The sequence below is a fragment of the Zeugodacus cucurbitae genome, chromosome 4 (genome assembly GCF_028554725.1).
Source record: "Zeugodacus cucurbitae isolate PBARC_wt_2022May chromosome 4, idZeuCucr1.2, whole genome shotgun sequence".
NCBI lineage: Eukaryota > Metazoa > Arthropoda > Insecta > Diptera > Tephritidae > Zeugodacus > Zeugodacus cucurbitae.
This window is the reverse complement of record NC_071669.1, coordinates 46,658,460-46,676,393: the sequence shown is the minus strand read 5'-3', so window position 1 is coordinate 46,676,393 and position 17,934 is coordinate 46,658,460. Positions and strand designations below refer to the sequence as shown.

The 17,934-nt window shown below is 35.2% G+C and overlaps 1 protein-coding gene across 3 annotated transcripts in view; it reads left to right on the top strand.

The window, feature by feature from the left end:
- LOC105221021 (uncharacterized) overlaps positions 1 to 17,934 on the top strand; it is a 62,277-nt gene that overhangs the window by 30,676 nt on the left and 13,667 nt on the right. For all 3 annotated transcript variants that reach the window (XM_011197655.3, XM_011197656.3, XM_029046117.2), the window contains exon 4: positions 17,170 to 17,416. In XM_011197655.3, the coding sequence (XP_011195957.2) occupies positions 17,170 to 17,416 (247 nt within the window). The remainder of the gene's footprint in view (positions 1 to 17,169; positions 17,417 to 17,934) is intronic.

The following is a 17,934-nucleotide window of genomic DNA, read 5'->3' as shown; positions in this document are numbered from 1 at the left end:
TAAAAAATTTTAAATGATCGTGGTTCCGCCCACTTATGGGTCAAAAACCATATCTCCGAAACTATTCGACCAATTTCAATGAAATTCGGTTGATAACATTTTTCTTGCATTCCAATGATGAAATTTCAATGCTGTGAAAATAGGCCAAATCGGTTCACAACCACGCCTACTTTCTATACTTAAAACTTTGAAGACGATCTGAATCGTAATATACATACAATACATAAAGTAAGCACCAATGAAGATATCGGAACAGAACTTTGCACAAATACTACATTTATAGTGTGGCATCACTCTTCTAAAAATCGTCGAAATCAGACCATACATTTTCGAGACCCCATATATCGAATATAAGGACCTCAGCGCTTCTAATTTTTTTTTCCGAAAATATAGGTAAGTCTCCCAGATATTTTGAAGAAATTCAGAGGGAATATGTTTCTTCTAATAATATGTCTCCGTGCCAAAAATGGGTGAAATCGGGGCATAAATTCACCTAGCTCGCAAATACCTAATATTAGGGTTTCCAACCTTTCAATAGACTTTATACCATATATATGACGAATATGTGGGTCAAATTGTGTGTTTATTAATAAAATTAAAGAAATAAATTGCGAGAGTATAAAATGTTTTATTTTTTAGCTATGCATGCCACTCAGCGGAATTCATTGATTACTTTGTGTTTAGTTAGCGGGTGCTACGTGTTTTATGGAGCTTGGGAATTTTCGTTAGTTAAAAGATCACACTTCATTATTTGCTCGTTCTTAACCAAAAACAATACTAAAACATAGTATTCAGACATGGCTCCATTGGACTTTTTCCTATTTCCAAAAATGAAGACAACCATAAAGGACAGGCGTTTTACAAGCTAACGAGAAATGGCTGTAAGAGCCAATGGCTATCTCAAAAATTTACGTAAAATTAGGCAGCTTCACAATTTCAATTTTTATCAATTTTGATGGTGATCCTTATATTTAAAGGATTAAATTGCTTTCGCAATTTCTAAATTTACCGTTATTTCGCAAATGTCAACTTTGTAACATCCTGGTAGGAAAGATTGGTGAGGTAGTTTTTGAGGTGGGCTTATTGAACATCCAAAATGGTGCGAGAGATCAGATTTTCAGAAAATCCCTATTTTCCAAATACAAGTTGCTTGATATTTTCGAAAATTTCTCAGCCGTTGACTGCTATAGCATATACTCCTTCATCTATTCTATTTATGGTCTTGTGAAGGCCTGAGAAGTCGCTTAGTAATGTTGATTCTGAGTAAGACGAGTAAAGTTTCATAGCAACAGGTTCGGCGGCAATAGCACTTAATCTGAATGGTTTCTGGTTGTGGCTGCGGAACCACTCGAAGTTCGGGTTGATAGGAAAGAAGACTTCCGAAGTAACGAAGAATTCTCCAAGCATTCGAAGAATTTTTTCAGATAAATATTCCGCTGGTGAAGCCTTTATATCTTCTTTTTAGCAGGTTCGTAGTATTAGTTAAATGTAAATACTTCTATCATTCAGCGATCTCATGACACATGATCACTGCTTTTAAGGAGTGGAGGCAACTCTCTAACACGGCATTTGATATAATGTGGTTAGCTGTAATACGTATTCACTTCCCACCAACTAAACACGCGCGTTTGTCAACCAGTATCCAACTAAAACAAAGAGTGAAAACAATGTTATACTTCCATCACCTTAGGTGCATATATAGACGCTTTGATAGGCTTTTGTAGCATTCTAAAATAAACAACTAAACTAAATTTAATTTAGACAAAAGCAAACAATTCACACACTTAAAGGTGCACTTTAGCATTTAATAGCATTAAATCTGTGCCAGCAGCGCCCCCCCCCGCCAATTTCCCCGCCTTTCCGCCGAGGTATGCAGGCATGAGGCAGCGACTTGCAGTGCGTGCCAACTGCCGCATTATTGAAATTACTGCGTCTGACATTCGACTGTCAAAGCACTGCAGGCTGCCGAGTGACGCAGTGAGGCATACTCGCGTGTGTGCGCGACTTTTGCACCGACTTCGAGGTGCAGTGATATAAGGTAGGCAACGAGAGCGAACAAGCATATGTGAATTTAATGAATTAAATGGTTTGTTTTATATGTACCAGCAGCTAACTTTAATCTTATTTTAAGATCAGAGAAAGCGAGATTTATTTTTAAATATTCAGATTCAAATTTAATTACCTTTTACTTGATTCTTGAATAAATGCAGAATTCAATAAAAATACTTATAGCAATATTGTAATCCAAAATAACGTAACATAATCTAACAAGTAAGGAAGGGCTAAGCTCGGGTGTCACTGAACATTTTATACTCTCGCAATTTATTTATTTAATTTTATTAATACAACAAACAATTTGACTCACAAAATCGACGTATATATGGTATAAAGGCCATTGAAAGTTTGAAAACCTAATATTAGGTATATGGGAGCTAGGGGAAGTTATGACCCGATTTCACTAATTTTTGGCACGAATACATATTATTAGAAGAAACATATTCCCTCTGAATTTCTTCAAAATATCTGAGAGACTTAACTATATTTTCGGTAAACAAATTGTTAGAAGCACTGAGGTCCTCATATTCGATATATAGGGTTTTGAGAACTTATGGACCGATTTCGGCGATAGAAAGGCGATGCCACTCTTTAAATGCAGTATTTTTGCAAAGTTCTGTTTCGATATCTTCACTAGCGCTTACTTTGTATATTGTAAAGTAAACGATTCAGATCGACTTTAAAGTTTTGGTATATGCGAAGTAGGCGTGGTTGTGAACCGATTTGAACTATTTTCACAGCATATCATTGGGAAGCCAAACAGATATTATGAACCGAATTTCATTGAAATTGGTCGAGTAATTTCGGAGATATGGTTTTTGACCCATAAGTGGGCGGAACCACGTCTATTTAAAATTTGTTATACCATTTTGAGTGCAATTCCTCTGTAGCATCTTAATAATGAAATTTAACGTTTCTGGTGGTTTAACTTACTGAAGTTAAGCATTTTTAGAAGTTGTCAATATAACATTTGTATGGGAGGTGGGCGTGGTAATAATCCGCTTTCCTTCATTTTTGGACTGTTAAGGTAGTACCTAAAAGAAACGACTCCAGAAAGTTTCCTTGGTATAGCTTTGATAGTTTACGAGATATGCACAAAAAACTTAGAAGGGGCGGGGCCACGCCCACTCCAAATAAATTACATCTCTATATGCCCCTTCATAGTGCGATCCTTCATAACAAATTTTACTTCAATAGCTTAATTTATGGCTTAGTTATGGAACTTTATGTGTTTTCTGTTTTCGCCTTTTTGTGGGCGTGGCAGTGATCCGATTTTGCTCATCTTCAACCTTCCTACGGTGTCTAAACTATGGTGCCAAGAAATACGTGTGCCAAGTTTCATCAAGATATCTTAATTTTTACTCAAGTTACAGCTTTCATGGACGGACGGACAGATATACATCCGGATTTGAATTCCACTCTTCACCCTGATCACATTGGTATATAAAACCCTATATCTAATTCGTTTAGTTTTGGGTGTTACAAACAACCGTTATGTGAACAAAACTATTATACTCTCTTAGCAACTTTGTTGCGAGAGTATACAAATTTTATATTAGTCTCCAGAAAAATTTTAAAGGAATCACAATACTCTCTCACTTTTTCTTTTACAATACTCAAATAACTGAACAATCAAAAAACTATCCAAAACGAAAAAGGCTTTTTAATAGTGGCACTCTGTAGACTGTAAACATGGCCTAATTTTGTTGCGTTGCATAATTCCAATGCAGTGGAAAAAATTTTACTACTAAAATTTCGCTTCAGAAAGTCTTGTTTCGATCAACAGCTCATAAGAATACTTTAATGCAGCTAGTGACTAATCACATCACATTTACAAGGCAAAGAAAATCTGTACTAAAAAAATGTGTAAAAAAAAAGTCACTAAAAAATGCAACAGCATATAATAGATACTCGCAACGATAACAGTATATTTTACATCCACTCACGCTTACAGTTAACAACTCGCCCGTAAGTATCAAAAGATACTCGGTCTAACATTTTTATGTGCTCATAAAATATTAATGGTCACTTCCCTCGTTTTATTTTTTATGCGCTTATAAGTAAGTGAAGGCTTGATGTGAGTGGGACTTGTGTGTGTGTGTGTGTGTGAAAGCGAAAAATACGCAAAATTCAAAGTGGTTCAAGCCTTGATTTCATTTGAGGGTACTTGTGTTTGAAAACCTTTGGTGTGGAGGACCTTAGCTGAAGTTTTGCCAACATAAAGCGCTTGTATGTAAAATGGCGTCGAAATAAAATACTTTTTAATGTGCCACATTTTTAACCATTTGCTCAACCGTAACGGAAAATTAATACTACACGTGTACTTATAATATTTGTATATAAGTCTGTACATTTAGTAGAGTGGGCAATTTTATTTCGTATCCATTCAACAAGTGCCAGCAATTTTTATGACCTTTATTACCTTTGCTTTGTAACATAAACAATCATGTTGTGAGTTTGATTTTTTATTGAAATATATGTACATTCGTATATACGTAGTACAACGAATGGGCATATTAGAAATTTTACGGGATGAAGACATACATATATAGGTATCCATTAAATATATCTGTGACTCAAAGTTTACAGTATTAAGTATATCAATATTTTGCTCCATGATTCATCTCTTTGAAAGTAATGACAACAGTGAAGCAACAGAGTCAACTTGATAACAAGGATGAAGAAGAGAAAAAGTCCAATGAAGATGGTCAGTAAGCTTTGTTCAGATTATGGAACAACTACTCTACACCGCGCGTCATCAGCATATCGCCCCCCAAGCATGCTTGGTTGATACCAAATATTTTCCATAGTTTTTGGGTTAGAGCTATAACATTTTTTCTAACATACTTGAAAAAATTTGCCTCAAAATAAGCTAAAAAAGGACAGAATACGTTTCATTATAAAATTTTAACGAATTAAAAACCAAAACAGTACAAAAATGTGCAAACGAAAATTGCGTCATCAGGATAGCGACCCCAAAACCCTTCCTTTTTGTCTTTTGAATTTCGCGGTTATGTATAAAGCGCTACAGGGCTCGTATCTGGCAATACTATACATCTTTGAAAGGTCTTGACATAACCTACAAAACGACGCTATTAATCATGCATGTTTGGATATTGCGTTCAACAGTTATAGACGTGTAAACATGGAGTTCACTAACGCCGAAATTCGTGCTATTTTAAAGATTTGACGCAAAAAAAACCTTCTGACCGAATCAACGCCTGCGATATGCTGCTGAAACGGAACGAACTCGACCCATTTTCGAAGCGAATGGTGACTGGCTACGAAAAATGGATCACATACGACAATATCAAGCGAAAACGGTCGTGGTCGAAGGCCGGTGAATCGTCCCAAACAGTGGCCAAGCCGGGATTGGCGGCCAGGAAGGTTTTGCAGTGTGTTTGGTGAGATTAAAAGGGAACCATCCACTATTAGTTGCTCCCACATGGCCAGACGCTTAATTCTACCATCTACTGCGAAAAACTGGACCGATTTTAAGTTGATCAGAAAGCTCTGTTACTTCGGATTATGACACGGCCCTCTATAACAATTCAAATGTTGATGAACAGTGTTGGTAATGTTGACGAGCCAGACGATATTTGTTGAATTCACAATGCTAAAATAATTTTGCTCCATCATGAAATCGAGAATCTATAGCTTTGAGTATGGTTTAATTCTCCCAATTTTTAAAAATCCAAAGCATCCTGATGAGCTTACTGTCAGGTATTTTTGTGCTGCCAAAACTTTCATTAGGGCTCTATTGTAAAAAATTTCTTAACAAAAGCAATAAACATTTCATTATATTTTTGTCAAAATATTCATCATTCCAAAACTGAATATCACTACATCTCATACAAATGGTGAAGACTAAATATCTTTCATGTCTTCTCTGCAATCTTCACCTTGTATAAAGGTCAATATTCTACCCGATAAACTACTCCACCGTCTTATTAATACTTTTATTTCTCTTTGTCGACCTATGTATACAAACCTTCGTATTAGTTGTGGATTATAGAAAATGTACACAAAGAGGGACAGTTGAACAACGTTTGTAGTTACCGATGGGAAAAAATTCTCTTAGTACCGAAATTAATGTACAGGGTGTGTCATATTTTATGCTTATTTGGAAACTTTTATTAAGTGACTAAATTGATTGAAAATATCCTAACTTTAGGTTCTAATCCTAAATTGCTTCAAAACACACCTAAATAATAACGGGTTACTTTGAACATAGCCGTTGAAATAGAAAGCAATTATTGCACGGTCTGTCATGGCCATATTTGGGTAACAGAAACCCCATTAAAGACCTTTGAAACGTTATTGGATTGCTCCAAAGTGATTGGATCGGCTTTTGTGGCAGAAATTAATGAAAGAGAATGAAAATAGATATCGATGGAAATCCACTCTGCCCGACTGGTATCAACAAGATCTCATACTGCGAATGAAACTATTTAAGTTCTGCAACAACAATTTTCTAACTCGTCTGATGTCAAAAAGAGGTGACATTGGCTGGGCAACCAGGTCTACAATATTGATCCCCACTGCTTTCTTTTCATGGAGTTATTTGAAAAGCAAATTGTACGCCAACAGTCTTTGGACATTTAAGGACAGCTTAGTAAATATTACTGTCAAAATCACCTCCAAACACCTGAGATATTCGAAAAAGTAGTGGAAAACGCAGCAGAAAGATATAACTTGTTCAGAGGCTACAAAAGGTGATAATTTGTTTGATGCTGTAGTTCTTCAAACACAGTTATAAAAGATCACAAAAATATATCAAGCATAAATGACGGTTGTTATGTTTTCTTTGAAGATTTTCAATGTTAAGAAATATTGACGCACTTTGTATATCCAAACAGAAGCAAGTAAAGTAAAGTAAAGTGGAAAATTGCAAAATAGTCGAAAAAAAGAAATATTCACATAGAATCATTTATAAAACATGTTACAACTCCTTCCGAGAAGTGGTTAATTTGTCATAAACGCTTCAATGTTGGAGTAAAATGAAAGTTCTACTTAAATTATATGCGCTTTGTCGGGGAAACATTAAATGAATTTCGCATACATATTGAAATACTCATGTGGTACTCCGGGCAACACAAGTGCCAACAACTGACTTAAGTGTTGTTACTATTGTTGTTGTTGCACTTGTTACTCCTATTGTGCGAATACAATAGTTGCATGGAATTGTTGTTGGTGACTGACTGCGGTTGATGGAAACGTCCGCGCGCAGTCACATGGTTGTTATGATATATAATATATTTATGTGTAGGTGGGTATGTGTTAACTTTTATTATTTGAAGTATAAAATACTCCATTCTGAGACGGGCAGACCGTTTGACAGACAGACACTATGCATGCAACTGGCATTTTTCGCTTTTTATACGCCATGCTATCTTGGAGATTTATTTTCTATAGAAATATTTTTAAAGGAACACACTCCCACTTGTATGTGTGTATTGTATGTGTGTATATATATGTATTTATAATGCAAAAATGAATTTGTTTGAGTACACTAATGCACATATGAGTGCAGAAATTTGATGCCAGTGCGTCGCATTCTGCTTTAGAACATATCGTATATATACATAGAAATATTCATATATTCAAATACATGTATATACTTACATATAGGTAAGTTAAGTAAGTAGATCTACATATGTCAATATGTAAATATGTCAACATGTATGCATGCGTATACCCCTTATAGAGCCTTTATTTAGCTCACCATGAATGCGCAGTTAAGTGGACTCACATCGTGGTGTGTTGACGTTGCCAAGACAAATCTGAGAAAACCAAATAGTACATTACCCTGAATTGAATGAAATAAAGAAAAACAAAAAAACAAAAACAACTGGAGAATGACAACTTAAGTCGTCTGCAATGCTTCATGCCTCAGTTTTACGAGCAGCAATGGGAACGCAGTTATAAATATCGAAATGTACATTTAAAGTATTTGAGTATTTGCTGAAATCACTGCGACAATCTTGTGAGGATTTTGAGATTATTTGTGTTAGCAAAAGCTTTTCAATATGTTTGAAGAACTTGAATTTTACTTGGCAAGTACTTGAAAATAAAACGTTACTCATATGAAAAAAAATAGAATGAATTTCATTAGCTACTAATTCGGAAGTATCTGTCAATATAAGTAGAGCAATGTTATGTCTTCACTAATGGTATCGTTTGAAAACCAGCAGCACTTTGTATAAAGCTTGTACAAACCTTGACGAGTGGTGAATCGAACAAGCACATAATATAGAAACGCATCATTAACCGCATAAAGATAAGCAAGAGTTATATCACTTTAATGTAATGCCTATGTTATTACTTTCACTTGTAAAGAACCCCCAAAAAAATCAGGAATTACTAGTGAGAAACTTCATTGCACCGTTTCATTATTTTCAGACGAAAAACAATTCAGTTGGAAAAAGCTTCGAGAAAATATATCTAAAGCAAGTAAAAGTAATCAAGTATCAAACCAACATGTTCGAGACGGAATCGTAAATTATTCAACGATTTATTCTTAAACAATAGCGAAAACGCTGGCCGACAGAGGTAATTCTCGAAAATTTTATGAATAAATGACTTAACAAAGGTTTCACGACCGGAGCATCCTTATGTAGAGACTAAGGTGGTAATCTGGTAACCGATGTCCAGGGCATACTGGGATTATGGAGGGAACACTTCTCCGACCTGCTGAATGTCAGTGAAGGTACAACACCAGGAAATGGCGTACCCGTGGCGTATTCCCCAATCGATGACAATGGAACAGATGTTCCAGTGTACCCGACCATGAAGAAATTCGAATAGCAATTACGCACCTGGATGAAGTACAACAAAGCGGCGGGGGTTGATAGATTGCCGGCGGAGCTATTCAAATACGGCGGCGAAGAACAGATAAGGTGCATGCATCAGTTTCTTTGCAGAATATTGTCGGAAGAAAGCATGCCTGACGATTGGAATCTCAGTGTGTTCTGCCCAATCCACAAAAAGGGAGACCGCACACAATCTGTGCCAATTACCTTGGGATAAGTCTCCTAAATATCGCATATAAGGTCTGTCGAGTGCGTTGTGTGAAAGACTAAAGCCCACCGTCAACAAACTGATTGGACCTTATCAGTGTGGCTTTAGACCATGCGCCAAATCTTGGAGAAGACCCGTGAAAAGAGGATCGACACACACCACCTTTTTGATATCATCGGAAGCAACAACCGCGCCGTTAGTTCTGCTTTTTCCCGCCTGGATAAGGAAACGAAGCGAATGGGTGAATGAGGACGAGACGATGAGGATAGATGAAATATCTCCTGTCATCAAACAGTCAGCGCATTCGCGGCTTGGCTCCCCCGTTTATGTTGACAGTCGAAGGAACCAGTATCAACAACACCAAAAATGTCAGCATCGAAATTATGCACAGAATCACTCTTGCCAACAGGTGCTACTTTGGACTGAGTAGGCAATTGAAAAGTAAAGTCCTCTTTTGACGAACTAAAATCTAAATCTACAAGTCGCTTATCATTCCCGTCCTGCTTTATGATGCAGAAGCTTGGTCGGCGGAAATTAACTGGGGTATCAAAATTTAATGTTAAAGAGGAAGCTTTTTTCGGACACCAAAGTTGGACCTAAACAAACTGTTTCTCTCTATTTTGATCATTTTGATATTGCCCAAAAATTAAGGGTTTTATAACTTATGGATTACATTAAAAACCTGTTTTGGTAAAAAATATTCTCGAGAGTTTGATTAAACCCCTCTATCCAAGGCCACTTTCGGCAACAGCAGATTGAATTTAGACCAAATTTTTAGTCTATTCAGGGTTAACATTTTCCTCTAAAACACATCAAATAAAAGCATCAATGAAATGATTGAAGTACAATTTCATCTAAACTTTCGATTGAATTGACGGCTTTCATGAAAATTAGATTGACAAGTTTCGGATCTTTGCTTTTGAAATATCCAGATGAATACACCCCCGTCTTTTATCTCTTATATGAATATATTTTTTAAAGATGTATCACAATAGATAATGATTAAGGTATTGAATCATGTTCTCTAACCAATAATTGTGCTTGTTTTAAATTTGACGGAAATTTGTGCAATTATTGATTCATCTGAGTTTTGATGGCAAATATGCCGACAAGACTGACTTCCGAACTATTTGGACCCGTTCTCTAATTCTATGAATTCTAAACTAATTTATTGTTCTCATCCTAATATATTTATGTAGTCTTCTTACTGCTGCGGGTCCTTTATTCCTGGAAATTAGACTGCATTCTCTTCTTGGTTGCGTTTTTAATAAAAACGCAATACTTTTAAACTCAATTAATAATTAAACTTTATTTAACAAATGATGAAAGATGAAAAATTGGAAAATATATTACAAAGCAACTTATTTAAAAATGAAGTTATCCACGCGCACGAAGTGATAGGTATCACGTCACCGTCCAGAATGATTCGTAGAACATACTCGAACGCAAGCGCAGCGTTCTGACGCTTCGTTCAGTTTCGTCTTTTTTTCGTTCGGTCAGTGTTGTAGGTCGCATTTTCGTTAAAGTATCTGTTCTCATATTTCTATATTTCGTTCGGCTTAGTGTTGTAGGTCGTATTTTCGTTAAAGTAAAGTTATTAGTTATTATTAATGTATCTGTTCTCAAAGTCTTATTTCTACAATCGGCCGTCCTGTTTTCATTCGTCCTCGAATGATTTTGTCCATGTCTTCATGTATTCTGAGACAGTCGAGGTCTTTCCCGGCCCTTCGGTTTCACCCACCTTTTCTACTTCATATCTGCCATGGTTAAGCTTCTTCACTACCCTATACGGTCCTAAAAACTTTCCTTTCAGTTTCAACCCGCTACCAAATTGTGTTCTCTTTATTGCTACCAAATCGTTTATTTTGTAGTTTTTCTCGCTCTGACGACGTAAGTTATATGACTTCCGGTTTTCTTCCTGTATTTTTAAAATGTTTTCTTTTGCTACTTTTCTTTCTGTTTCGCGATTTTCATTTAAGTCATTAATAACTGTATCTTCTAATATGTCCTTTAGGTCTGGCATGTTGGCCATTCGCATGTCAAGTCCTGTTAATAACCTGAACGGAGACTGTTTCGTACTGCGAGGGGGTGTATTGTTTATAAACTGTTGCACCTTATCTATATGTTTATACCAATTAGTTGGGGTTTCCGTACACAACTTCGACAACATAGGTATAATAATTTTATGAATTCTCTCCACTTGTCCGTTTCCTCTTGGAACCCCTGTTGTTATTAGTAAATTTTGTATATTCTCCTTTTGACAATATTCTCTAAACAAATTTGATGTAAAAGCTGCCCCCCTATCCGAAATAATACGTCTTGGGTTACCGAATACAGCTGCCTGCTTTGTGAGTCTATCTACCACTGCCTCTACTCCTGTGTTTTTAGTAGGGTACAACCACACAAATTTACTGAACGCATCTACCACCACCAATATATAATTGTACAACTTACTGGTCGCTTCTAATGGCCCTACGTGATCAATGTGATATGTTCCTAATGGCATATCTTCTTTATCTATGCTATTCAAGAATCCCTCTTTCTTTCCTGTCTTGGCTTCATTAATAATGCACTCAATACAGCTTCGGACTGTCTGACAAACTTTACCCTTAACTTGGGGAATGTAATACGACTTTTCTAACAGATCCTGAGTTTTCTTTATAGAGAAATGACCCTGTCTGTGTGCCAACTTAATGATTTCGTCTTCCATTAGCTTCGGTACGACAATCAATTCCTTTGCAGGATTTTTAAAAAGAATGTCAAATTTTATATAAAAATCTTCATATTCGTCCTTTTCTAGAACCTTGCGTACTGCCTTTGTCCATTCGTCATTCATTTGAGCTTGCTTTAGCCGAAACTTTAAGGAGTCTTCTAGCATTAAGCAGTACACCCTACTTAAAGCGTCAACGTGGACCATTCTAGATCCTGCCCTATGCTCGATTTCGTAGTTGAAGTCCTGAAGAAACAATGCCCATCTCGCTATTTTTGGCGGTACGTCTTTTTTCTTAAGAGTCATTGTAAATGCATTACAATCTGTCACAATTTTGAAGTGTATACCTAATAGGTAAATTCTCCATTTTTTAAAGGCCTCTATGATTGCCAGTACCTCTAACTCATACGCCGGATAATTCTCTTCCACCGGCTTTGTTTTCCGGCTCATATATTGTACCGGATGTAAAAGCTGATCGTCCGAATTTTTTTGTAACAAAATTGCCCCATACCCCCATTTACTGGCATCTGTATGCACCTCAGTAGCTGCTTTTTGTGAAAATAACTGTAATATAGGTGCTTTTTGTAAATTAGCCTTTAGTTGTTGAAAAGCTGCGATTTGCTCTTCGCCTAACTTGAAAACCGAATCTTTTCTTAGAAGGTCCGACAAAGGTCTAGCTATCGTTGCATAGTCTAATACAAATCGTCGGAAATATGACGTCAACCCCAAAAACCTTTGTAACATTTTCCTGTCGGACGGAAGCGGAAACTTTTGTACAGCAGTCGTCTTTTCTTCCGATATTTTTATGGTACCATTTCCCACTATGTACCCAAGAAATTCAACACTTCGTTGAAGAAATTGACATTTTTTCCATTTAATCTTTAACCCGTACGACTCACTAACTTCTAAAACTTCTCTTAGTTTTTCAATACCCTCAACCTCGTCTATTGCGGGGATAATCAAGTCGTCCATATATGTGATAACGGTTCCTTTCTGGATTAGCTTTCGAAAAACAGCATTAACATAACGACAAAAAACAGCAGGTGAGTTTGAAATACCGAATGGAACAACACAAAACTCGTATTGACCATTGTGCGTAACGAAAGCAGTAAACTTCCTAGATTGTGAATCAACTGGCACATGGAAAAATCCGTTCGATAAATCTAACGTTGTAAAAACTCGCCCCTCTTGTAGACTATCTAAGACATCGTCCATTACAACCATTGGAAAATTGTCCCTTACGATTTTTTTATTTAATTGTCTATAGTCACAACATAAGCGTCTGTCTCCATCTTTTTTAGGAACTACCACTACCGGAGAAGCATAATTGGAAGAGCTTGATTGTATTATTCCCTCTTTCAACCAATCTTCTATTTGTTTATCGACAAAACTACGGTCATCGATTGGTAAACGTCTTGGTCGCTGATATACAGGGATTTCATCTGTCAAAACAATTTCCATCTTAACGGGTGATATACTTTTGCCTGATGATTTGTATTTATCAACTAAATTTTTAACTTCTCCTGCTAGTTCCACATTCAAATGTCCTAAATTCAATGTAGTCTCATCTTTTCTTTCATTTAAACTCATTGCATCAAATTCCTTAATCCACTTATTTCCTGCTTCCATAGGTGCCTTTCGTTCTTGCTTCATAACATGTTTAAAATCCTGCCTCAATTCTGATCTATCTGATTTATAATCTCTCGAGTTATCTTTTTTCTTAAATATTACTTTATCTTCTGTTAAAACAATATCTACGTCTTTTAAGATAGCCTTTCCTATCATACTTGCAAATTGAATATCTTGTTCTCTGACTACATGAAATCTGACTTTTAACAATAACTCATCTATATGCGTAAATGCATCAAAACTTCCAATTGTCTCAATCGCATTTGAGCAAGCGCTATACAATTTTCTTTTCTCATTACTTAATATGGGTTTAAGCCCACTTAGTATCAACGTATCGTAACGTATTAGATTTAGTGAACACCCTGAATCAATTAGAGCTTCGAACCTAAACCCGTTTAAAGTAACTGTTTTGAAATGTAATTCTTCATTAACGACTGGCTGGAAACTTGTATTCCCTAAAGTGTTTATGCTTGATTCGATTTTAACTTCTCTAGATACTTTGCCTTTATTAATTTTGCACTCAAACGAACGATGCCCCATCTCATTGCATTTAAAACATTTATATTGTTTTTGTGGGCATTGAGCTGCTACATGTGATTTGTCTCCGCATTTGAAACATCTTTTAACTAACTCTTCTTTTGGCTTATTAGAAGATGTCTCATTTACAATCTTTCCTATCCCTGAGTTATATTTCCTTATCTTTTCATAAATTTTGATTTGTTCTTTTAGTTCCTCTATATTCTTAGCTTGATACAAAATTGCCTTATTGAACTTTGAATCTGGAACCCCTTCTATAAAATAATCTATAATGCTTGCTTCGTCTAGACTAATCTGTTTGCCTACCTCCATGAGATGATACAAGTATTCCCGAAAAGTTTCATTTGCTTGTTTGCGGCGATTTTTCAATAACTTATGTACATCTGCCGAAGATAGTTTACAACCAAACTCATTAATTAATGATAACTTCAAAGCTTCCCAACCGTTAATATTATTCTGACTCCTAATAAAAAGCTTAGCGGCGCCACGAAGAAGCTGTTTGCCATAAACAAATCTTTGTAGGTTATTCCATTTAACGATTTCAGCGTTATTTTCAAATTCTCTTACCCACCCTCGTATATCTACGGACCCTTCTCCTGAAAAAGTGTTGACACAATCTCCTATATCTTTTAAAGTAAACTGTTGTTGCTGTACGATATACTGTGATGACCGTAAGTTGGTGGTTCCACTTACGTCTTCGTAAATTGAGTGATTGAACTCTTCGTCACTAGCCCTATTTCCCGATAAGTCATAGTGTTGAAGAAGTCTCTCCTGAAGGTCACGTTTTTGACCTGTAGTCGAAATACCCAATTCCCTCAACTTCTCTTTCAGTCCAGTAACTGTTAAAGTCATTATTTCGTTTAGGTCCATTTTGTTTATAACAATATGTAATAATATATAATGTTAACAATATAAAATTCACTTATTAATAGTGTGTAGTATTTAGATTCATTCAAATGTTAGTTTCGATTCAAATTATTTTGATATAATTTTAACTTTAATTACATACAGCTTATTTCATTTGTACTCGTTTTTAATTTTAACATATTTATAACATTCATCATATTTAATTGTTTAATTAATCTTTCATATGTATTCTTTCTTATTTCTTTTTGTTTGCAATTTCTTTTTCTCTTTTACAATGCTGTACTTCTTCTTATAATTTTTACTTCTTATCTTTTACAAATACTACTACTTCTATTTCTTTTCTTAACAAACTTCTTTTCTTGACAAATTTCTTCTCTTCTTTGTAAATTCTTTACACTTTTACAATGCTTAACTTCCTCTTTTGTTCTATTCCGTAACTTTTTGTTTTCTTTTATTTCTTTTTATAATATCCACTTTTTATTTGTCTTTTACAAATACTACTATTTCTTTGCTTTACAAATTCATTTTGTTTCTTCGTCTTAATTTGAAAGTGTTTCTTATTTCTTATTTCTTCTTTCCTTCTTTAAGTATATTTCTCTTCTTTTTGTTTCTTCCTCTTAATTTGAAAATGTTTCTTGTTTCTTATTGCTTCTTTTCTTCTTTAAGTATATTTTCTCTTCTTCTTAATTTGAAAATGTTTCTTCTTTCGATCTTTAACTATATTTTCACTTCGTTTTGTTTCTTCTTCTTAATTTGAAAATGTTTCTTCTTTCGATCTTTAACTATAATTTCACTTCGTTTTGTTTCTTCTTCTTAATTTGAAAATGATTCTTGTTTCTTATTACTTCTTTCCTTCTTTAATTATATTTTCTCTTCGTTTTGTTTCTTCTTTTTAATTTGAAAATGTTTCTTCTTTCGATTTTTAATTTTTACTCTTCGTTTTGTTTCTTCTTCTTAATTAGAAAATTTTTTCTGATTTCTTCTTTAATTATACATATTTTCACTTCTTTAGGTTGCTTTTATAAAACATTTCTTTCTTCTTATTTATTTTAAAATTTTTCATATTTCTTCTTTAATTGAACATATTTTCACTTTTTTAGGTTGCTTTTATAAAATGTTTTCTTTCTTCTTATTAATTTTAAAATTTTTCTTATTTCTTCTTTTATTGTACATATTTTCACTTATTTAGGTTACTTTTTTAAAATACATATTTTACATTATATTATACAAACGTTTTCCTTTTCTTCTTCCTGGATCCTGGCTGAGCCCCCAATTTGTAGTCTTCTTACTGCTGCGGGTCCTTTATTCCTGGAAATTAGACTGCATTCTCTTCTTGGTTGCGTTTTTAATAAAAACGCAATACTTTTAAACTCAATTAATAATTAAACTTTATTTAACAAATGATGAAAGATGAAAAATTGGAAAATATATTACAAAGCAACTTATTTAAAAATGAAGTTATCCACGCGCACGAAGTGATAGGTATCACGTCACCGTCCAGAATGATTCGTAGAACATACTCGAACGCAAGCGCAGCGTTCTGACGCTTCGTTCAGTTTCGTCTTTTTTTCGTTCGGTCAGTGTTGTAGGTCGCATTTTCGTTAAAGTATCTGTTCTCATATTTCTATATTTCGTTCGGCTTAGTGTTGTAGGTCGTATTTTCGTTAAAGTAAAGTTATTAGTTATTATTAATGTATCTGTTCTCAAAGTCTTATTTCTACATTTATACATAAGCTTTAACTAAGAAAGAAGGGTTAGCTGATGCGTTATATATCATTATTTCAATAACTCTTTTGAAAACCAAGTACCTATCAGTAGATTCCCTATTCAACAAAATTCCAACCAACAACTAAACAGTTCTAAGTCTAGGCTTTTAGATGGAAAATACCGGAAGCTAAAAGGCTCGATAAAGATGTCACTGAAGAAAGCTCTTTAAGGGTAACTTATCCCTGTATACTAGTTAGTGCCGCTAGTTAATAAGTAAATCAATTACGACAAATATTTTGAATGATTCCCGTCCTTTGAACATGATATATTCAATACAATAATTTTCTTCTCCTCTCTCTCTTTCTCTCTCTCTTTCAACACAAAAAGGAAGCATTATTTCATAATACCAATATATTATTAAGCATACGGCTTTAAAGTTTTTGATTTCATTTCACTACAGTGCTCAATGCTAATAAGCTTGTAATTCTAATTTCCCAATTAATGTTAATTACCTCAAAGCAATAGCATTATTAAATTAGCTATAAGCAGCATTACCATTTCGTATTCAAATCCGCTTTTCTCTTTAGTAAGCATTTAATTTTCGATTTTCTCATTTCTCTTCTCCTCACTTCACTTTTTTCCAGTTGACAGCCGTCACTTGAAGGAATCCATTGAACGTGCGGAATTCTCATTGCAATTGGAGTTGTGGTTTGGTGAACAAAACGGCACCAGCGCATTATCATTGGCCTCCACACGCACCTTACAGCTGAATTTCCATCCAGGTCGAGGGCTGCACTACCATCTGCCGGTGCTGTTCGATTACTTCCACTTGGCCGCCATTAGCGTTGGCATCCACGCCAGTTTAGTGGCTTTGCATCAGCCCTACATCAAGTGAGTATTCTATGGAGTGTATATGTGAATGTGTTGAATGTGAAACTGGGCAGACTCCTGACCCGGCGTGCAGTTGCGTGGCATATTGAAGAGTCGAGTCATGAAAAAAAAAGAGGTTAAAGAGCAAAACCACGCACATTCCGGTTGAGGTAGTACTCACATGCTGATGCTGTGTTTATTTGTACACGTGGTGGCTTTTGGCCACATACAAGATCATTATGCTCTCTAAACGACCGCGTTTGTCCTAGCCACAGGACGGGCACCGAACGAAATGTTTTTGGCTGCGAACGCGGTATTTGTGGCTGCATTGCTGCTGGCATATGCATATTTGCTCAGATACATAACTGTGTATCATGCAACATCACATTTACGGATAAATTATGTAAATTGTAATAGTTTGAAAATGCGGATTTAGAAATAATTTGATGAGAATAGAAAGGAATCGGAGTACTTCTTTTTTAAACGAAACTAAACAAATTTATTAAATATAACTTGTTTCGTACTCCCATGGTAGTTCT